At 43.1% G+C, this 23,779-nt stretch overlaps 1 protein-coding gene across 1 annotated transcript; it reads left to right on the forward strand.

Moving 5' to 3' along the window:
- The first annotated feature begins 337 nt into the window (after positions 1-337).
- Positions 338-18,087, forward strand: phf1 (PHD finger protein 1). The gene is made up of 15 exons (XM_076280824.1): positions 338-1,216; positions 1,807-1,885; positions 1,995-2,076; positions 3,002-3,088; positions 3,411-3,505; positions 4,079-4,227; positions 4,501-4,596; positions 5,485-5,553; positions 6,108-6,231; positions 6,819-6,886; positions 7,362-7,493; positions 8,515-8,593; positions 14,573-14,688; positions 14,935-15,021; positions 15,800-18,087. Exons 2-15 carry the CDS (start codon positions 1,808-1,810, stop codon positions 16,053-16,055), a joined length of 1,518 nt encoding a protein of 505 aa, XP_076136939.1. The 5' UTR covers positions 338-1,216; position 1,807; the 3' UTR covers positions 16,056-18,087.
- The last annotated feature ends 5,692 nt before the right edge of the window (positions 18,088-23,779 follow it).

Consider the following 23,779-nt stretch of genomic DNA (forward strand, 5'->3'; position numbering starts at 1 on the left):
TCTTTTGGGTTAGAGACAATTAGAACATGTGCTGTAGTAGGCTATAGGCCTAACGTAAAAAAGTTTGTTGGCAGCTAAAATATGACTTTAGTTGGTTGACGAAACATTATTCGTCAATAGGCTACAGCAGTTGAGTCTATCATGGCAACCAAAGCAAAAGGCTATACAGAATTGTCACGTCATATGCGTATAAAATGTGTGCAGATCAGCTACTTCAAATTTGCTGCGTTTCACAAGAAAAGGGAAATGTACATGTACGTGCAGATTAAATTGTAGCATTGGTTAGTCGTGGTTACGAGCTTTGAGACTGATGATGTAGCTTATATATTATAAATAATAATAATAAAGGGGTAAGGCTACGTGCTTTTAAATAGGCTAGCGATCAACTGAGACTAAGACTGAACCCTGGGCATGGTGTGCCTGTGTGGAATATTTAATTAGGATCATATTTCATTAAAGCGACTTGGCTGCACGAGGAACTTTTCGGGATGTAGCTGCAGACTACTCACTGGGCAGCTTTTTCTACGTTTAAGCGGCAAGGAGGCATTTTCAAACTTTCCTCAAACAGTCCCCGGCGCACTTTCAGCTGGACCAATTAAGACTGTCGCCTCACAACTTTCTTTAATTAGCAGCGCGCGAATTAATACCCGGCGCTGAGAGCCATTATCGCCCTCCTTCTAGGTTTGGGACGATTACACTCTAGAACAGAGTCTAATTGTCCTGATAGGAAATTCACATCAAAATATCGGTCAAATTTACAGATGTGAAGGTGTTCTCGGTCCGTTCACTCCCCGGTCCCCCTATCTCCCTCCCACTCGATCTCTCTGTTTTATGTCTGCGTCACAACAAGTCGGTCGAGAGAGAGGCAGAGATGATGGCGTCTCTCGCGGGTTGATTCTCATGCTGCTCTGACAAACACGTTTAATAACATCAATAGGAGGGGGAAAGAGAGGAAAGGGATGGGAACATGACGAAACGACGTCGCGGAAGACGGACTGATAGAGAGACAGACGGACAGACGCCTTTTCACTGACGGGTTGACTGACACTCGGTTTGGCACCGACACACACGTACACATCCACTCTTGCACACACAGACACATACATAACCGGACAGTAATTGTGACGGGGAAAAACAACAGAGGAGAAAAGGCATTTCATGTCAAGCTTGCACGGAAATCTCTGTGACCCCAGCGGAGAGGAGTTCGACTTTACAGGTAGCTTTTTGTCAATATCGCTTCGGTCACTGTGTTGCTGCTTAATTGATCCGTGAATTTGATCATGTGTAGCGAATTTCTTGAGTGCATTCATCTGCATAATTTTTTGCACGCGAGCCGTAACATGTCTAAACATTAAATATGCACAACAGTTAACATCTGTTCTGTTCGTCTGTCATCAGGGAAATAATGGATTCGTGCATTGTTTGAGTGTGATAATATAATGTGACTAGATTCCATCATGCATTGTATGGTTCTTATCATATCATGTATGGCACCGTAAGTGTTTGCATCTGTGCTAATGTGTACTTACTTATGCCACTCAGTGTACTGTACTGTATAGTGTCGCTATGCTCTTAGTGTGAATTTAACCCTTTGTGGCCCTTAGTGTTACTGATATGATAAGGCCCTGCAGCGTTTTGGGCTCTCCCCGTCTACTGTTGGAGAAAAACTTCATACTGACTGGTAGCCTACTGAAATGAAAGTCTGTTGCTTCATCTCTCTTGCTCTCTCTACCTCTGTCTGTCTCTCACTCTTTCTCTAAAATCACACACACACACACACACACACACATACACATTGCCTTGCAGGATGGGGGTAGTGAATGAAGGAGATGATGTTTTAGCGCGATGGAGTGATGGACTACTTTACTTAGGCAATGTTAAAAGAGTGAGTGCACTACTTTTTGTGTTTTTTTTTCCGTTGCTCTTTTTTCATTTCATTGAAACTTCCCTTTATGATGTACCCATATAGCACACATATATTTTTTCTGTCCTAGGTGGATGGAGTCAAACAGTGCTGTTTGGTCCGATTTGAGGACAACTCTGAGTTCTGGGTCTTGAGGAAAGACATACATTCATGTAAGTTTGATAAATGCGACCTGGACTTTTCAACATATTAAAACGTGGATACCAAAAACGTTCTTTGATTCTACTCCGGCTCTGTTGTAAGGAAGTAAACACCTGGTTAAAATAGGCTGCAGACAATGCTAGACGAAATGGAGGAAGCCAGGAGGAAGTTGTGCTTGCAATCCAAACATTGGTGGTTTAATCTATGTCCTAACAAGAGTAGAAGGGAAATATTCTCTGCTCTTTTATTTATTTTGTTAAGAAACCGAACCGTTACATTCTACAGAAAGTGTTTATATTAAAGCGTGTTTCAGTGTTGGCTATGGCCATACATACTATACCAGAACAGTCCTGAGCATCGCATTCCTTTACCCATTTGAACTTTAATGTTAAAAAATGTAGTATTAGCTAGGGCTTATTATTGCACATTTTATGGTTATATCATCTCTCTCTCTCTCTCTCTCTTTCTCTGTCTCCCTCTCATTCTCTGATATAATGATCTTAGTGTTCCTGTTGAAACAGAGCAAAGATTAGAAGTCTTGGCAGCATTAGGAGCAGGGTTGATCGTCTTCCGTGAATCAGAATTCTGATTTATGTCATGTGGAGGAAAGAGACTACTGTGTGAGAAGGCTGTTGCGTTTTAGCTCTGGTCGAACACACCCAGATATGCACTTCAGTGGCTCAGACATCTGTGAGAGCACGATATGTGAGAATCATTGAAGTGGCAATTATATGAGTCAATAAACAAATAAATAATGTGCTCTCTCTCTCTCCCTCTTCTGCTCCTCCCCCACTCTCGATTGCATCCACTCTTTTCTCCTCTCTGACTTTCTCTCTTTGCCGCCTCTCTCATCCCACTTCTCTCTCGCTCTCTCGCTATTATCTCCATTTCACATCTACTTTTCCTCTCTCTCTCTCTCTCTCTCTCTCTCTGCAGTCTCTGTTGGAGTGGAGGAAGTTTGTTGTATCTGTGATGCTCCACCTCTGAAAGAACCTCTCATCAACTGTCTCAAGTGTCGCCATGGTGAGATAACCGAGGCTAATTTCTCGCAGAATATATTATGAGCTAACGAATGACCATTATAATACCTTTCAAAGGCTAGATTGTTACCTTTTATGCAGTGCTCTTTTTTTTTTCCTATTCCGTCCTAATATTTTTCATTTTTTGATGATCTTAAATCGGCTTGCTGTAAGAGTAATCGCAAGCGCAGTAGAAGTATAAAATCTGAATGCTCTCCTCCTGCCATGTCAGTGATGTACCATAGCGTAATTATGTTACGTTTAATACACTGAAAATGAAATACAATGAAAGTGAGCAGCTCTTGTCTTCGCCCTCCTCACTGCAGGCTACCATCCCCAGTGCCATATCCCGGCCATCGAGGCCGAGGCGGAGAGTGACGCCTGGATCTGCCGGCAGTGTGTTTTTGCAGTTGCCACAAGGGTTCGTCACACTCCCTCTATCTAATTGCATTGTGAAGCTCTTTCATAGCCATAAAAAATCCAGGAGGACAGCTCTGGATTGCATCGTTCTGTCATGTCAACCCCCACCCCTCCCCCCATTTATTTGCTCCTGACAATTATAGCGTGGGTGACGGCAAAATATTGTGATGGGGGAATTTTGTGCATTAATTGCAGTAGATGAAAGCAGCAAGAGGTTATTTCCTCCGTCATGCTAGTTCTTCCTCTTTTATTGTTCTCCTCCTCTCTCCGTGTGCCTAGTCTGAGTCAAGGTCTGGAGATGGAAAATAGGCCAGGTGTTGCATCCATCAATCCCTCTTTCTATTTCACCCCCTGACATCCCTGCCTGCCTTTTTCTCCAGACAGAATCCCATTCTGCCGGCCCACATTAAAATAGCATTAGCAGCCCTTCTGCTGTCAGTCCTTGTCATGTTCCCTGCGCCAGGTAATCTCTGGGAGATGCGGGGGCACGGCGCTGGGCTTTGACTCACCGCGCCCCGGCTAAGCTACGCGCTGTGCCGCCGGCCGGCCGGTTGTTGTTATGTGTGTGTCTCAGAGAGGGGGTGCCTTGAAGCGGGGACGCTTTGCCAGACTCATGCAGTTCATGAAGCTCCGGCTGCCCTATCAGCTGTCAACTTTGGACTGGGACCCCCAGCACCTGACCAATCAGCAGCAGTGTTACTGCTACTGCGCTGGGCCTGGAGAGTAAGTCAACCTTGTCCCATGTTAATGATGCATGACAGGATGTACAGAATATTCACTTTAAGTAAGATCTTTAAGAATTGTACATATGTCTGGTTTGCTGGAACCTAATTAACCAGTAAATGACTGAGGCCAGGTCTGTGTTTGGTCCTGTGAAGACTTTTCGGTCACTTTGTCATTCCCTTTGAAATGGCATTATGCAGTGTTTCATTGTATGCCTCACTGTTTCTTTGTGTGTGTGTGTGTGTGTGTGTGTTGCTCGTGCACCTGCTCTAGGTGGAACCTGAAGATGCTGCAGTGTGGTAGCTGTGGTCAGTGGTTCCATGAAGCATGCACACAGTGCTTGGCCAAACCCCTGCTGTATGGAGACAGGTGAGATCGGATTGCACTGTTATTATGCACATTGTTGTAGACTTGTGGCTTCAAGGTCATCATTTGATAGACAGGGTATAAAATTAGCCATGGCTGTGCATTTTTAATTCAGGGACAAATGGCTCAGTCAGCCAGCTTTGATCTCTCTCTCTCTCTCTCTCTCTCTCCCTCTCTCTCTCTCTCTCAGCTCTTTCTCTCTCTCTCCCTCTTTAGAAACAGTGAAAATATGACTCTTTTTGTAGATAGCAGATACATGGGGGCTGCTGAGCCGTACATACTTATATTTCTATTGGTCATATACAGAGTTGCATCAGCAGCGCCTCTTTGGAGATGTGCAGGGAGAATAGCAGGGAAGGGAGAAGAGTGTGTGTGTATGTGTGAGGAACAGAGAGAGAGAGAGAGAAAGTGTGTGAGTGAGTGAGAGAGAGAGAGAGGACCTCTGAAGCAATAGATATGCAATCATGAGCAGAATCGCTGCTGTCTCATCCTGACATATATTTGCCACTATGCACCAACCATCTCCCTGTCGCGCTGAAAAACATGTCTACATGTGTATTGTGACGTACTATGTCTAAGCCACCTCAGAAAATGTACCAACATGAATTATTTTATGGTCTCAGATATAGGGTTCATGTTGTAACATTAAGAATGTCCGACACTTTTTCTTCTTTGTCTAAGTTTGACTTGTACTATACATGCCACTAACCTTGTACCGTTTCACTTTTTTCTTGACAAATTTTTGAAGTATATTTTTTTGTTTATGTTTATGGTATTTGCATAATGTGCCTATGTGATGTAGCATTTCTAACTCAGGCCAGGAACTACTGTGTCGGTTTTAGTGTTGGAATAATGTCCTAATGTGGGACACGTTCTCTTCTTCCTCATTAGGTTCTACCGGTTCCAGTGTTCCGTTTGCACAAGTGGACCAGAGACAATCCAGCGGCTACCCATGAACTGGTAAGGTCACCGTGATTCAGTCGCACCAGAGGGATTTTAAAATAAAAAGTTCTGTCTGCAAAACTGTAACAGTGCCGCAGAATGGAAAATTAGGATGTATTATTTACCACAAAAGAGGAATCTCAAATAATTCATCAGGCTGCTAGCTCGTGCTTGAAAAGTTTTCTGTGAAGGTAACCTACCATATAGTCTAGAGTTTCGACGGCAATCATAGTTGCAGATTGCTTGCATGTATGGCAGGGGTCTCAAACTAAAATGACCTATGGGCCACTTGCCAGTTCATCCTTTTGTAGGGGGGCTAGCACAAAATGGCATGAGGAAAAAATTGTCTGTCATCTCAAAACAGTCATTAAAACCCCTGATAAGTATGCATAGCCAGTTGCACATTGTCCTTTAACATTAGTCTATGTCCATGTATGTATCAAGCAAATGAATATGAGCAACTCTTGCTTTAGTGCACACCTGTCCAGCAGTATTAACCATGGTGTTTACGTTCTGCCATTGTATTTGAGTCATATTTCTGCGGCATGCTCACAATCTTTTTGTCCTTTTAGGGTAGATTTGGCCCATTTGGTCCTGTATCACCTCTCTCTGTGCTGCAAGAGGAAGTACTTTGATTTTGACCACGAAATCCTGTCTTTCACCAACGAGAACTGGGAGTCTCTGCTGCTGGGAGAGGTGCCGTGCTAGAGGAGCTAAGCCTTATTTTTGTAATGCAAATCAAGCTGACTGACTGGGCTTTAATGCCCTTTTTACAGGCTGAAATTACAGTGCTGTCAAAGCACACAGAAACACTTATGTTTTTTAATCCTGCGCACAATCACACACTTGCAGCAGAAAGTGTGTGTGTGTGTGTGTGTGTGTGTGTGTGTGTGTGTGTCTGTGTGTGTGTGTGTGTGTGTGTCTGTGTGTCTGTGTCTGTGTCTGTGTGTGTGTGTGTGTGTGTGTGTGTGTGTGTGTGTGTGTGTGTGTGTGTGTGTGTGTGTGTGTGTGTGTGTGTGTGTGTGTGTGTGTGTGTGTGTGTGTGTGTGTGTGTGTGTGTGTGTGTGTGTGTGTGTGTGTGCGTGCGTGCGTGCGTGTTGTGTGGTTTATAGCTGCAAGGCAGACACAGGCTGTGTGATAGAGATGTCTGGAGACTTCATCAGTTTTTATGTCTCTGGTTATGCAAAAAAAAAATTGATATCCTCTATTTGTGTGAAAGTGATTCCTCCTACTGAAAGCCAAAATCAACACTCTCTTTCTCCCTCCCTCTGCGTGTCGCTCAGCTCTCCGACACGCCGAGGCAAGATCGATGCCATAATCTGCTCAACGCTCTGAACTCCCACAAAGACAGGTGAGCGTGGATGTGGCAGCGGTAATTAACATGCATGGTGGTGGCGGTGGTCCTTCCAGCTCGCCACACAAGATGCATGGGAACTTACATAAGATGTTAATCTGCTCCGATGCCTCGGTGCAGACGGGAGGCTTTGTATTGTTTGCTTAGATATTGGCCACTGGAATTACGTGCGGCAGGTTTGCCTTGTGGGGCTCACTTCAGGGTGTGTGATTTCACACCATTGGTCTCTTTGCTGGGTTAAAAGGCATTTCAAAGTTTGAACATAAATAGGCCTGAGATATTAATGATTATTTTGCACGGCTAGGAGTTTAGGATGGCTGCATTTCCATGTCAAAGCAATGAGATGAATGACTTGTTTTCATCTCCTCCTACTGTTAGTTATTCCTAAAGGGAATTGCATCAGTTCTAATAGCATACAGGAGAGAACTGGATCGGCTCGACCCAGACGTATGTCTCCTCTCTTCTGCCGTAGGTTTGTCTCTGGCAAGGAGATAAAAAAGAAGAAGTGTCTGTTCGGGCTGCAGGTGCGGGCGCCTCCCCCTCTCTCGTCGGACGCGTCTCCGCTCATCGCCGAGCCCCCCATCAACATCACACACAGGAAAAGGTCAGATCAAGGATCTCGCCTCCCATTATTCTTCTCCTCACTCTTACACTCCCCACTAATGGTCAATACATTTCCCTCACACTCACACAGCTCTTCAAAGCTTCTTTGAACGATTCTGTGCAGAATCCTTTCAGTAAGAAGGGTTCCTCTGGACTAAAGTATATGTTATATTCACATACTGTATTTATATACTGCTGGAAGTACATATAATTTTTTTCATTATAAGTAGTATATATTTCACAGCAATTGCTGGCATAGCTTATAACCAAAGAACCCACAGTAGTGAATTACAGCAAGGTTCCATCATCACCTATCTCGTGCTCTCGCCCATTTTGCTCAAACTGAATGATCACATTAACACACAGGCCTCAGAAGCTTTGTGATTAGACAGTGTGTCATAACCTAGGCCTTTGGCAGACGGATCTTCTGGCCTCTTCCTCCTGCCAAACGCTCTGTTGTTGCCTGATCAGGCAAATTGTTTGTGATGAGAAGCTGCTGCCCACTACATTGGTGGAGCCAGAATACAGTATACTTACATATTTCATCAAGAGTTGCAGTATAAACACTCGGTCCTTTCCAAAACTCAGTTGTATGCCCATCAACACCTTTACAAAATCCAATTGTATCTGCATCTCAGCAGAGCCTTATAAGTTGTGTGTGTGTGTGTGTGTGTGTGTGTGTGTGTGTGTGTGTGTGTGTGTGTGTGTGTGTGTGTGTGTGTGTGTGTGTGTGTGTGTGTGTGTGTGTGTGTGTGTGTGTGTGTGTGTGTGTGTGTGTGTGTGTGTGTGTGTGTGTGTGTGTAAATGTGCAGCCTTTTAGCGTTCTCAGGTCTTTTGAAGGATGGAGGCTTCTCTTAATCTTAACCAAAGTGACCTCCTTCCCTCTATCAGTATTCTGTGCAAAGCTGGCCACAGAGAACAGACGCTTCATTTGCGTTTGATATGTATGAAAGGAGGAGGAAGTGGGCTGAGGGTCGTTTGAGTGATTCTGGGAAATGTTGTTTTTCTGCCTCCTGATGCAGCCCCTTGTCACTGCCGTGTCAGCGGAGGGTGGTGGGTCAGGAGTCTCGCAAATCAAAGCGCCGCATCATGGAGACACAGGTCAGTAGCTCTGGTGACACACAGACACAGACACACACACACACACACACACACACACACACTCCTTTACAAGCCACTAGCAAAAAGCAAGATCCAAGACTTGAACTTGTACATCTGAATGAACAAAAACACACAGGGCTCTATCTTGCACTCCAGCGCAATTGACTTTGTATACTCTCGCTTTTGTCTTTCCTATTTTGCAGTCAGCGCATATTGGAATTTTCCCTCCACAGATACATGTGCGCCCACGGGGGTGTTTCAGCGAAAAGAGGGGGCGTGTTCCGGCGCAAATGGTCCCTGTTGATATTTTGCAGTTTCAGAAAACAATTCAGAAAACAATTTAGACTAGGAACCTCCTGGTCTAAAGTCAGTGGCGCAAATTTAGATGCTATTTTAAGGGCGCATGCATGGCCACAGGCCTGCAGGAATGAATGCTATGCACACCGATGTGCACCTGTGCACAGATGGAAACATTCAAAGCCTTGATAATATTTGTTCGTTTCCCGGTTTTGTTTGTGCATTGGTCAACTAGTAGCCTATATAGTACATCTACATGCAATATCTTTACAACAACAACGCCTAATTGCGACCTATTAATTTGGACAACTTTATACAGCCCTATAAAGGCTAAAGTTACCTTTAGTTTTGTTCCAATTTACCGTTGTGTATGGCTTTAAACATCAACAAAAGTTGTGTGTGCATTAAGTTGATGAAAACGTGTTTACAAACTTTACTTTACATAAAATATTGTGAATAGCCTACTGTCATGCAGTTAATGGGATACTGTGCAGAGTTGGAAAGTTAGGTCAACTTGGAAACTGTTTCTCGTTGTTGAGTTGCCTGATGGTAAGGTACAGCCGTAGCTTACACCTGCAGGAGCGCTTGCTTGGGCGCCTGTGTTGCGCAATGCACTTTGCTCCTCTCATCTATACGACGCAGTTACCATTTCTCCAAACCATACATAATTACAAGGACAAATATTGCTACACGAGGGAAATCAGTGTGGTGTCCGATGTGAAAAAATAGGTATAAATCTAGTGTACACATTTCCATGAATCACGGATGTGTTGATGACATAAATTAGGAAATATTAGAGGACTTAATGAGACGTGATGTTGAACTGCATGCCGATGCCATTTAACCCAAATGCCCCAGCAGCAGCACGGGAGAGGAGAGCTTATCTGACAAAAGATCTGCATTGTCTATAGTGAGGTAATGTTAGATTACATTGCAAAAATATCACCATGCATTTATAACCTCGTGATTCTGTGAGAGTGATCCCAAAACATCGGAAATTGACATTTCTGTATTACATTTTGTCAAGAGGAAAATCAATAGCAAACTGTTCCCAACTGACTATAGCCAGAGACTTTCTAATGAGGAGACACAGCACTCAAAAAGCCCTCCATAGAAATGCATGGGGCTAGTTTGTAACGCCAATATGGCCGTTACTACACATATCACACCCCTTCCTCGGCAAAACGTTGACATGTGAATACATTGAGCCAATCATATGGTGTGTTGTGAAGACATCGTGCCAATCATGTGTTGTGATCTCGCCCCTGGAGCAAGACTGATGTCGTGAAGCTTTGCACACGTGCATTTCTGGCCGCCGAGTGGAGGGACTTGCCTAAAAGGACTTTGCTATAGCGCTGTGAACCGTTCCTGGCTACGCCTGGCAAATCCGCCATCATAATAGCAATCCGCTATGGAACAAGCGTGCCTGTTAAAGGGAATGTGAGATGACGCTCTGATTGGTTTATTGCACGTTACGCCTAAACCACACCCATGAGTAATGTAGCTACTACAGACCACCACATTTTAGATTTGCGTCGGGCGCAACAGTCATTATCCCGCTGGTAAAATAGCAACAGCGCCCAAGATCCGCCCACAAAGCGACTTGCGCAAAGTCAATTGCGCTGGAGTGGAAGATAGAGCCCACAGGGTCTCTCTCACACACACACACACACACACACACACACTCACACACACACACATACTACTGACTTCCGCACCTGATTGCACAATGTAATGAGTACTGTGCGCATATAGACATATCAGTGTGTCATTCTGTGTTTATTTTTGTATACACTCCTTATATTTTATTTTTTTATACACACTCCTCCCCAAACGTCTTGGTCCATTTCGCCCTGTTAAAATACTGGAGATGGCAGAGCTCTGCGCCTGACCGATGCGCCGCTGCCAGGGTAGGAATTTCATGGCCGTCGTGGCCCCTTGCGTTGGCCTTGATGCCCCTTTGAAAATCAGAGGTTTACAGGCCACTGTGGCCTTGGTGCCCCCTTCTTTCAATATTCTGGTTTGCGTCCGACTAATAGCGTATTTTATTAGCCTATGGCCTGACAAAATAATCTTAGTATTAACAACGCAAATTAGTGTAGTCTTTTACGCAGTGGAGAAAGTGACAGCGCACGGCAAAAAAGAAAGTGTCCAGATTCACCCATTCTTCTCAGTTGAAATACTCGCGAAGTAGCCTACTCATCATACAGACATCACAAGTATCACATCACATGAAAGAGCTTTCTCAGCTTTTAAACGTTGTTAGCCGTTTGGTGAACGGTTCGCGAGACAAATAAATACTAAAAAAAAGTTTTTCTCAGTCGCTTTGGTGCTTTTTGCAGATCAGAATGAAAATTCTCATAACTATTAGTTCAACCTCCACAACATTTAGTCATTTGTGCACATCATAGTAGCAAATTCTCCTTCCTCTGAACAAATTGCAAATACTTTTGGACATGTATCAGTTGCTTTCATACAATTCTCTGCTGTTTTTTAACATTATCATTTGCATATGTCATGTCAGTCAAAATGAACTATACTTATGGATACTGAATAGTTGTTCCCTATAAAACTAATAGTCTTCATTTCATTGCTTGAGTCATTACATACAAAATTGTTGAACTAGTTATCAAATTCTGTCACAATGCTGTAGAATTGCAAAGAGCATACAGTAAAAATGTACGTATTCAGTGTCTTGTACTCACTTACTCCCCTAACTACAGCAATGTGTAACTTTGTAGTTTTCAAATGGCTGTACAAGTACTGTATAGTGCTGTCTTGAGCATGTTCAGGTAGTGTCACTGAGTTCTGACCTTTTTTTGTATTGGAAAACACTGAGAGAACTGTCATAATGAAAACATGACAAAGCCATTTGACTATCTTGTTCATAAACAATGATGTCAAGACTTCTCATTTTGATGACACTGACAGTTTCATTGACATGAATACGTGCTTTTGAGGAATGGACTATCCATTTTGAGCAAGTGACGTGCTTTTGCAGGTCATCCACTAGGTTTTGCAGTTTGCACTAATTGTTTTGAGAAATGCACTAACTGCTGTGCAAATGTTAATAGTGATGTGAGAATAGCACCAAAGCGACTGAGAAAAACTGTAAATTGAATCATAAATTATAGGTTCTGCGCCTACCCATTCATCTTGGTGGAAAACTTCACAAACCCTTTGTTCAAAACATGGCAAACCAGATATCAAAATAAACAGCAGACCTTACCGAACACGAAGGTTTAAAGCAGTCCCTGTACAGTTAGCCGTTCCAGAGTAATCGGGTTTTGAATTTGCAGCAAATTTCGACATGCATGTCTCCAAATTTGGGCTTTAAGTTTCACAATGTGTTTACATTTTTCTACATGATTTCATAACAGGCCAAATACAAAATAAATGTTACAAATATCGCCTAGATGTCGGTAAATATTAAAATCAGAGGATATACAGCTGCTGACTAAGAGTTTGTTAAAGTAGCCTTAATGATCACAAAATGCTAAGCATATATCTGGTTTGCCATGCGTCTAGGCTATTTGAGTTTCTTAAAGCTGAGCTGTGCTTGAATTGTTCAATACATGATTTCATAACAGGCCAGATATAAAATAAATGTTAAATATAGATATCTGTAAATATTAGATGATCAGATGATTTACAGTTCTATGTTATAGGCCTATGTCACGTTTCATGTTTTTGTAATGTTTCATACAGTGGTGCAGGTCTACTGCTGTGAATAGGCTAAATACAATTTTGATCATTTTTATAGCCTACTACTGTATAGTTAACTTTGGCCTTGGTGCCCTGACATGTGGCCTTTGTGCCCCCCACCAAATTTGCCCAACTGAAGACCAAGTGGCCTTGCCCCTAAGATGGTGAAATTCCAAGCCTGGCCGCTGCCCTTGTGTATGTTAGTCAGCAATCCCCCGGATGACTGTCCTGTTAGCCGGAGCTGATATACATCCCTGAGCTGTCTCGAGGCGGGTTTGTTGTGATAAAAGGGGGAGGAGGGGAGGGGGAAGGTATGGCCGAATGCACAGTCTGGGATCTGGGCCAAGTGCACTTTGCAGTCGATTACAGTTTGGCCAGGTGGCACTGGCACTTTGACAGGGCAGCATTGATGGAGCACAGAGATTTAAAGAGCTAGAGGCCCCTCAGACTTGCACGAAAGGTGTGTACACACACACACACACACACACACACACACACATATACATTTACACACATGCACATATACTACACGTATCTATTCACGTCATTTACACAAATATTCACGCATAACCACACACGTATTTCCTCAACAGACACAGTGTATGTTCGTGCACATGCATGGGTGTTAGCGCATATACACACTTGCACACATACATGAGCATATGCAGATACATACACAAAATACACAAAAGTTTGGGGTCACTTAAAAATTTCCATTTCAATCTATTATAGACTACCAGCTGAGATCAGGGCAGCAGTTTTCAGATTACATTATGTGCTTGCATAATTGCAAAAGGGTTCTCGACTGTTGTTGAAATGTGGAATGGAAATTTCTAAGTGACCCCAAACTTTTGACCAGTAGTGTACACATACACATATGGAGCATATGCACATCCATACGCATACACACATACATACTGTACGCATACACACACATCTGCACATAAACATACATACACCAATGCATGTTCCTAAATACTAACCCTTGTATTCACGTTTCACTTACTTATATTCACATATATACACACAGACACAGACACACAGCAAAACCCAAGTACCCATGTCACAGTGATCGCTCTAAAACAGGTGTCGGATCTCCGAAAACACGTCTCAGATCTCCAAAAACAGGTCATGGATCTCCTAATACATGTCACGGATCTCCAAAAACACGCCTCGGATCTCCAAAAACATGTCACGGATCTCCAAAAACATGTCTCGGATCTCCAGAAACACGCCACGGATCTCCAAAAACACGCCACGGATCTCTAAAAACACGTCTCGGATCTCCAGAAACACGTCTCGGATCTCTAGAAACACGCCACGGATCTCCAAAAACACGCCATGGATCTCCAAAAACACGTCACGGATGTACAAAAGCATGTCTCGGCAGACTCAGCCCTGTGCCCTGCACACTGCTCTCCCCTCGCAGCAGCCCCATCTCACGCGCTGTCACGGCTGATTTACATGGGGACGTGGAGAGAGGGAGAACACAGGCGTGTGTCCAGGCTCACGGTTGGGATGCTGCGGGTGAGACATCCCCCTGTAGCCCTGCAGCACGCCTGTCTCATGCCCAGAGCTGCCGTTTGGACACAATCTGGCCTGACGGCACGTTATGTGGAGGAGAGGTGAACCATCAGTGTATACATGAGCTATGTGCTGGGCATGTCCGGTGGATAGGAATATCATCCAGTGCTGTCAAGGAATAGGTTTTGGTTGCCATCTTCAATTAGAGATTAGCATAAGTAAATATGTTTGCGATGCACAGGATTCAGATTTATCCCCATTTGAAATGAGCAAATCACATCTTTTTTTGTCCTTGTCTGATTTTTCCATCATGTGGTTAGTTTAACCCGCAACCTTGGCATCACGAACATCCATTGTATAACTGTTTAGTGTGTAAATACCAAAGCAGAACCAACACAAGCGCTGTTGGCTCACATGGGACTGACCGTGTTTCCCTCTCCCTGGTCCACACAGCCTTGTCCACAAGGAGCGGCGGCCAACCCCATAGATCTGGTGCCATGTTGCCATGGTTATGTAGGTGGGACGAACCTTTACAACTCCAGGAAATCCGAGGAGGAGCTGACGTTGGGGTGAGTGCTCGGTGCATGAAATTACACAAAATGCTTTGGAATCGGGCTCCCAGCTGCCACTGATGTCTTGTATCTTTAGCATGCAAGCGCATGGAGAAAACCAAACAAAAACGGTGTAGATGCTGATTCCCATGGTCAAATTTGTATTTGTTTTACAAGACATATTTTGTGGCACATCATCCCATAAATGTGAGATTCCTGTATTTAAAATCTAAGGTAGAATTCCTCTTTTTGCACCAACTTTAGATCACCTCCCAAGAGAATGTTTGCACTCTACCACCCCTCCTACAATGGAACCCAGCCCCTGAGCCACAGAACCCTGCATCACTACAGGTGAGGAACATGACACTCAGGCACATGCATCACTACAAGTGAGGAACATGACACACAGAACCCTGCATCACTACAGATGAGGAACATGACACACAGAACCCTGCATCACTACAGATGAGGAACATGACACACAGAACCCTGCATCACTACAGGCGAGGAACATGACACACAGAACCCTGCATCACTACAGGTGAGGAACATGACACTCAGGCACATGCATCAGTATATATGAGGCAAGGGAAGTGATGGCAACCTTCTAAACAAAATATGTCCACCATTTACTACACAAGTTAACGTACCTGTGTAATGAATAGGGACAATACAATTGTTTATGTTTATAACTTGTTTATTTCACTACTTCGTCTGTAGTTGTATATGTGGGCATTCTCTCAGACAAATAAATTGGGACATTCATTATTAGTCAAGCTATGTTTTCAATCAAGACGAGACACAATTGTTTTTTTTTTGTTATGTATTTTCTTGTAGCAAATGTTAAATCATTTACCATTCATGTTAGTTTCACCACTATGATGGCTATATAGCAGTGTTCAGTCCTCAACTCTCTCTTCTCTCTGTCTCTCTCTCTTTCTCTTTCTGTCTCTCTCTTTCTCTCTATGTGTCTCTCTCTCTCTCTCTCTCTCACTCTGTGTCTCTCTTTCTCTCTCTCTCTCTCTCTCTGTCTCGTTCTCTCTCTCTCTCTCTCTGTCTTTCTCTCTGTCTCTCTCTTTTCTTTCTCTCTTGGTCTGTTTTCCTCCCTTTCCCTCCGCCCCTCCCTCAGTCCGGAAGACCCTTGCAGACACGCGCACCCTCCTCCCTGCCTTCCGTTCTCCCATCACCAGCCGGGCCAGAGGCTGGAACCGTGTCCCTCGCTCTTCCTGCGTGATGTCACTTCCTTTTCCGGCGGGGTGCCAGGAGAGGGGGCGGCGCCCCGGAGCTGGGGAGGCGGGGAGGCGGTCAGGATCCTAGCCAGGCGGATAACTCCGGACGGAAAGGTCCAGTACCTCGTGGAGTGGGGCAACGTGAGCGTGTACTGAGTTAGTTTAAGCGGGTGTGTTTGACTGTGTACGTGTGTGTGTGTGTGTCTGTGTCTTTGACTGTGTATGTATGTATGTGTTTGTGTGTTTGACTGTGTACGTGTGTGTGTGTGTGTGTGTGTCTGTGTTTGACTGTGTATGTATGTATGTGTTTGTGTGTTTGACTGTGTGTGTGTGTGTGTGTGTGTGTGTGTGTGTGTGTGTGTGTGTGTGTGTGTGTGTGTGTGTGTGTGTGTGTGTGTGTGTGTGTGTGTGTGTGTGTGTGTGTGTGTGTGTGTGTGTGTGTGTGTGTGTGTGTGCGCGCGTGTTTGTATGTGTGTGTGCGTGTGCGTGCGTGTCTGTCGGTCTGTGCAAGTGTTTGATAGACTGAGAGAGAGAGAGAAATGTAAGGGCAAAGGGAAGAGGCCTAGAAGGAAAAGAGACGGAGAAGCAGACACGATTAGCCCGTGTGAGGCCACATCAGAGAGAGGGAGGGAGCTGGAGAAGCTCTCCAGGGAGAGCAGGGATTGGCGCGGCCGCGCAAGGAAACCACAAAGTCGAGAGCGCAAGAACATGTAACGTTTCTCCAAATTCAGGTTAATGAAATAATACAACAACAACAAACATGAATTAGCACCGTGATCTGCAGAGATCACCCTGCTACTTCTCTTTTGTTCAAGTGTCAGATACCTTTAGAATATGCCTTCTTGAGATCTGCAGATCAGAATTGATTTTTCTTCCATCGCGTTATGTTATTTTGCACTTTTTTGGTCATGAAGGCCTGTAGTAAGACGTCTTAGGGCATTAATTTGTAAAAAGATTTCTATGTTCACTCATGTCCACAATAACTACCATTGGATTGTATACCTCTACATATACTGTTAAGTAGGGTAACCTTGTTAAACAGATCAGGACAACTCTCATACAGTATGCCTCCTTGTTTGCAGATATTTTGTCATACATGACATTGACACAGGTTTACTAAAGTTATTTGTTTATGTAATATAGAATGGAGAATTTGGAGAGAAATCACACTATGCATATCCGTATTACATTGTTAAGGTTGGCAGGAACTGTGGATATTACAGTTGAAAATGCGCTCACAGTATGAACAATATGCCACTAACGCGCCTTTCATATTGTGAATGCATTTTCTCCCATGATAATCTGACTCAATATGGCGTCAAGCTGGAAAACAGCTGTGACTATCTACCAGGATTTTCCCTCTGGATATTATTTGACTCTTGTTTGGTAGCAGAAAGGTTGTAACCCTTTTTTTTTTTTTGAAGAATACTTAACATTCATGACTGATGGTGATAAATGTAGGAAGACCTGTTCCATCAATTTCTGTGAAGACCACTCTTGAAGGCCAGCCAATTATGTACTTATTTTTGTAGTGGATTTTCAACATTCAATTGTACATTCACAGGAGACAGACTGACAAGAGGCATAATAATCCACAAATATTAGCAAGGTGCTGGAATATGTTTTTTTTAATTATTATTCTTATTAGCTACATCTATTGAACAAAGTGAAACATGAATAACAGAAACTTTTTTGATTTCCATAAACTGAATCATACTATTGTAAAGAAATGACAAAATGTGGTGGTTTGAGACCTTCAGACCAATCATATGCTATTGACTGTTTGATTCTAAGAGCATGGCGAGTCCAGAACAGGCCAGATTTAGATCCCTCTTCAAGAACTTGGCAGTAGCTGTTAAAACATTACAAGGGGTCTAACCATAAATCTGAGATTGGTAATGAATGTATTTGTGCGTTTTTTTTATTTATGGTATGGACAATATACCTGTAAAGTGCTTGTTAGGTCATAGTTGGAATTTTATAGTATATATCTATCATATGTCAGGGTTAAAACTTTAAGTCAAGGAAGAATAATCCTCGACACCGTAGTCCTTGTTTGAGTTGTTGTCAGGTCCAAGTTTGCTTTGATGTATCCTTTGGCTTTTGATCAGATTAAGTTTATACTGTACATGTACTATAGATTGACACACATGAAGTATCAACAAATAAAAAAGTGTTACAGGTCTCATTCAAGTAGTCAACTTGTCATCTGTGTTCCCATTTTTTTGTATTAACGTTTGACTGAAGAACAGACTGTGAACTGTGCCCTAGGAGGTTTTATTGAATTTTTTTTTAAAACATAATATGCATTATTACTTTCTGACACATCTATCATGATATTGTTATTTTGAACGTCTTCAGTGTTCTCGTAAGGGTGATATTATTAACCAAGTGTAAAGCAAACTATTTTAATAATCAGTTTTCTCATCAAAATGTCAGACAAAGAAACTGAAACAATCCATCACAAATGTTTAGTTACACTTGGTATTTGCCGTGCTAATAGACAGGCCACTGCTAGATCCTGTATGTGTCTAGGTCAACCTTTTCCCATTTAACCAACAAGGACCAACAAGTCATCCTCATTGTACACACACACTCAAGACAGTCATGGCCCCACGGTTGTCAACATAAAATTCCAAGGCTTAGAAACACAATAGATTGATTTCTTCACTGACTCTAATTTCGTGCCATACAATCATGGCATGATGACGATCACAGACACTCCACTGGCAGTCTGACAGAGGGTTACGTAATGCACCTTTAAGAGAAAAGCCTGCCTACGAAAGAGGCTATTTTCAGAGACCTGTATAGTACTGGTTATGGCTTGGCATGTAATGAATCTTCATATGTTGTGTGGATTCTACCACTTTGAGTGTACTGGAGAAAAGGAACAGTCTGCACATGGAGGTCCATTTCTTTTTTCCCCCATATATATATTTTTAAAAACACGCAAGCGAAAGATGAATAGTGTACTTAAATAGATATAAAGCTTTGGTATTTAAAGCCATTGTAACACTATACCAGGTTAAGAGTGTAATTGGAAGGGCACTGTAAATGGAAAAGGCAAGCTCACCCACCACCCACACCCTGCCAATGATTGTTCAGTAAGCTCATTTCCTACATTTAACCAGGTGGATCATGTGTAAGCGGTCACATTCCAGGAAAGGTGCAGCATGATTTTCAGCCGGCAGATAATTATGGCCTGAAAAAGGGGTGTGATAGCAGGCACACACTTACATGCTACAACAATACAACTGTATTATTTTGATATTAATGAAGGTCATATAATTTTGTCCTCTGCACATACACTGCTAGAAATGTTGGGCGCTATGAGAGAATATATACACACACCACCCCCATTTCTATGACAGCTCCCTGTCAGTGCGCGGTCCTTGAAATCATCTTACCCCGCCTTAGGGCACCCCTGATAACATCTACTATTCTGCCTTCTTTATTACTGTAGCGTCATGGAGTGGATACTTTGACCATGACCAACTTCAGCACCTGGACAGCTCCGTGTCTGCAAACCTCGCGATGACCGTGATGTTGAAATGTTCTCATCTGGGTTCTCATGACTTTGCAAACAATGTTTAAGTTTTTCCTGAAATGCCTTGAGTATGTATTCATGTTGTATTTTACACAATGTTTTGTACAAGACGCTAGTGGGTGTCTTTTCTGTTCGATCTTAAGTCAAATAGAACAACATCTGCACTTGCTCTTCAGTGTGTATGTAGCCAGTGAGAAGCAACGTGTTCAACATCAAGCTTTCAGACGTGTAAGAAAATGCCACCTGATCCTTTCAGCCAGTTATGACAATAGATGTAAAGGCAGAAGTCATCCATGTTGGCCAGACCAGGGACATTTTAGCAAAAGGCTGTTGTGGCATTGAAAAGTTTATGGATAATTACTCCTTGTTTCTTTAAACTGACTGGTAATCGTTTCGAAATTCAAGCCATATCGAAGTGGTCTCTTTCCGTCACAGATGGGTGCAATAGAAGTGGTCGACCAGCAGATGGTAGCCATGTCTGAAGATTGACATCCTCGTTTCCTACTATGAAAACAGGTGAGGATGCTCTTGGCTGCCCTGTTCGCCATCTTGGCTCAGTACACCACAGTGGCATCAGCTTCCTGTTGATGCATCTGGTCATGAGTTACAATGCGTGGTGCACGAGCGTGGTAGTGAGTGTGCCCGTGAGCTTGTTAAGAGTGAGTGATCGTGTGTGATAAGATACGCGGTAATACAGCAAACAGATTGTGCATTTTAGCATTGAGTAGTTATTGACATTTGCAATGTCAATATCATTGACATTTTGCAAAGAAGTAATTTTGGTCATGCTGGTCCAGTGTGGCACATTCAAATGGAAGTTATTTCCCACACAGCTCTTGCATGTTATAGCATTTATATACTGGAGTGGTTTACCAACTCTGGTCGCCAGGCTCGTGTATTTGTCTGAATCTGAAAATTGTAAATTGATGCTGAAATGCCCAAGTTTCTGGGGAAATTTTATTATTCAGAATGTACAATGAAATGCGCCTAAGCGAAGGAAACTCGTTTTCACACTCTCTAATACATGTCATAAAGATGGTATGGGGTGTGAGTGAGATTCTACCGCGTAATTGGCATATGAGACCCCCCCTTCTCCGTATCTATAGGGCGTGTGTGAATTAGAGTGAGCTTGCTGCTGCGTGTGCGCCTGAAAGCGGTGGAGGGAGCCGTGCTCCACTACGGCGAATTTGGACGGCATTGAACTTGAATACTTTAGAAACAGAAAGGACGAGGGACATGTAGTGCATATAGATTTTCTACACTGGAATATAGACACACGCATACTCAACCGCCCCCTTCTCTCTCTCTCTCTCGCCTCCCTCTCTCTCTCTCTGTCCCTCGTTCCCCCCACACCACTATAACGGTGCGTAAAATATATGAGTTAATTTAACTTTATGCCATGGCTTACATATTTTGAATGGCTCACTTCGTTCGTGGATTACTGTTTAAATTTTCCATTTTGCATCTCCGGAATATTGGGCTGCGTCGACTCCAACTGTGAACAAATTCTTCTCTGATTGGTGAGGTAATATTTTTGCGTGCCGACAGACTGTCGAAACGCGAAGACCACGTTCAATGCCGTTGGAACATGTCCTATGTTCCCTTTCAAGGTAAGAGAACTGATATATTTCACCACTGCATCTCACCCTCCCTCCCCCTTCCTCCTCTCTCCCTCTTCCTAGCTTCTCTCCTGCGCTATGATGCCTCTAATACGGATTTTAGCAAATGGGCGCTATTATAGCGGCGCAGTCTCTTGGAGTGCGATTGTAAGACAAGACAAATTGGACTCTGGGTTAACGCTAGTGTAGTATGCAGCGTTGTGTTTCACTGAAGTGTGCATGCGTACCAGTGCCATCGGTATTGCAAGTGGATTTCCCTGTGTGCGAGAATACACATCTCGCATTATGTCGAAGTTCTTGTGTAAATTCGCCCTCACATTCATGGCAGGGCGCACATTCTATTTGAGTCAAACATGAAAATTCCAGCATGAACAGCACACGGCGTTCGTTTCCAGTTTAGCACTGAAAAGGCCACAGGGCTTACTTTTGGCGGTGTGTTCTAAGACTCAATATTTTATGAGCAAGTAGTACGAGAATGTTGCTGTCGAGAGAGTGTTCAGATTCATTGATTTTGAATTGTAACGGTGCAGCCGTGAGAGAGTGTTCAGATTCATTGATTTTGAATTGTAACGGTGCAGCCGTGACCAACATTTTGACAGCGAGCAACATGCACTTTCCAGTAGGCATATTATGCTACTGTGGCACACTGGCATAGTGCAGAATGAGAAAAAAAAAGGAAATGGTCGAGAGAGCAGTCATTTGTATTTGAAAGGGAAATTATGTATTATTCTCCAAAGTTCATAGTTGTCATTTGGAGCATTAATATGTACAGGCTTGTCTTCCCAATAGCCTGCATCCTCAACCACCATTTCTAGCTGAAATACAATATCTTTTCTAATGCTCTACCCAAAGTAGTAACATTTCATCCTCTGAATTGTGAAAGCCACCCCTACATCTTACCACCAGACACCCCCTCACTTAAAAAAGAAATAGTTGAAGCACTTTATATATTTTATATTATAAGGCCCTCACAATTGTATGTTTTAAGCCACTGTATATTTTAAGGCCCTCACAATACCAGTGGCTGGTGCACTATCATGTCCAAACGGCCTCAGTGTGAGCTCCTGCTATTGAAATGGGTTACATAATATTTGTGGGATGTTAAGCTGTGTGAGGCTCTGTGGATATTGTTATCGGAAATTCTTGCATGCACAGTAATCTGACTTGAAATCATGTCAAGAGACCAGTGAATCCTTCCTTAGAAAATCGTCTTCACAGAAAGACGTCTTACTGTGAGTGGTGGAATGCAGTTGATCTTTTTTTTAATTTTTTTTTTTAAGCTCAGCATGATTTTGGGGGTGATTGTAAAAAGACATACTTGGTAGGATTTGCGACCAAATTTGTACACCATGTAGTCATTTCAGTGTTGAGTTGAAGTTTTGTTAAGTATTCAACAGTTGTAGGGCCCAGGAAGTGACTAAGAATTCATGCAAATTCAGAAATGTTCATTTGAGCCCTCCCATTGGTATGTTCTGATAGTGAGCCGAACATGGGTATCTGGAGAAACCATCTTTACAGATCAGCCGTTAATACACCTAACTCAATCCATCATGGATCATGGAGAAAGAAATAATGGGAAAATACATAAATGGCCAAATTTGGTCATTGATCCATTCAGCCCAAGTCATGTTGATTTTACAGTAGTTTGATACGGCACTCATAGCGGGGACATTTAAAGAGACAGGGCGACCGTGATGTGCTGCAGCCTTCCTCCTAATGACTCAGTACACTTGTCTTCACACATTCTGTCAGCCCAATATGTGCAAATGTGGTGGCTTTCCGTCAGTGTATTCAATTTCTCTTGGCTATAAATAACTCTGTCTCAGAGACTTAGCAGAATATTCTTGGTTATGCCATAGTATCATCTTTATAAAATGTCATTGTCATATACTGTACAAGCATGTCATTTTTGTATGAATTGCATATACGTGCCATTAGGACTCCTTTCTTAGTAGGCATCATCAGATTTTTGTATTTCATTAGTTGTGCACATGCTTAGTGGGATATTAAAGCAGAGTTGGGGATCTATGAAGAATCAACACCCAGTGGAAGTCCATCAAAGTTTAGCTGCCCTTTATTACCGAGCATTTGCATGGATATTAGCAGATTCATCACAGCGGAAGGCTGTTGTCCAATGAGGACGCGCAGGAGGACTGCAGCTGGTTGGTTCCAGCCCTGTCACACATATCATTATGCCGACACCTCAGGACCTTTGATCCCTCCTGCAGGTTAATTGCATCCTAACTCACATTCAAAGTGGAAGGGAAGGGAATAGAAAACTATCAGCACTGCAACATTGCCGCTGCACATTCACTGCTTGAATCACATTTTTAAAGTCCTTTTATTGTAACATTGACTTTGTTTAAGTCCTTTTAATTGTGACATTGACTTCTCTTCACGAGCATAGTGAAAAGAAAAATAAAGGCTGTACTGCCTCTCTCAAAGTTGCAAAGCTCAGCTTTTAGCCTAGCCTCCACCTGTGCAGGCAAGAGGCCCAGCCTGTCCCTCTAGCTGCTAGCAAAGAGCTCTTTTGCCTCTGAGATAATGCAATCTGTATAAAGTGCCACTCCGTAGGAATGGAGTGATGAGGAGAACGTGAGGAGAGTCTGAGCTCCCTTATGGGTTTTAAGTGTAGCTTTGCAGATGAGGAGCCGGGAGATGGGAGGGATTCTCTGCAGTGGAGGCCACAGTGCTTTCTGATTGATCTCTGCATT

This window comes from Alosa pseudoharengus, unplaced genomic scaffold (genome assembly GCF_046254945.1).
Source record: "Alosa pseudoharengus isolate Yale_2024_CS ecotype anadromous, Long Island Sound unplaced genomic scaffold, YU_APseudo_1.1 YU_APseudo_1.1_scf_12, whole genome shotgun sequence".
Taxonomy (NCBI): domain Eukaryota; kingdom Metazoa; phylum Chordata; class Actinopteri; order Clupeiformes; family Clupeidae; genus Alosa; species Alosa pseudoharengus.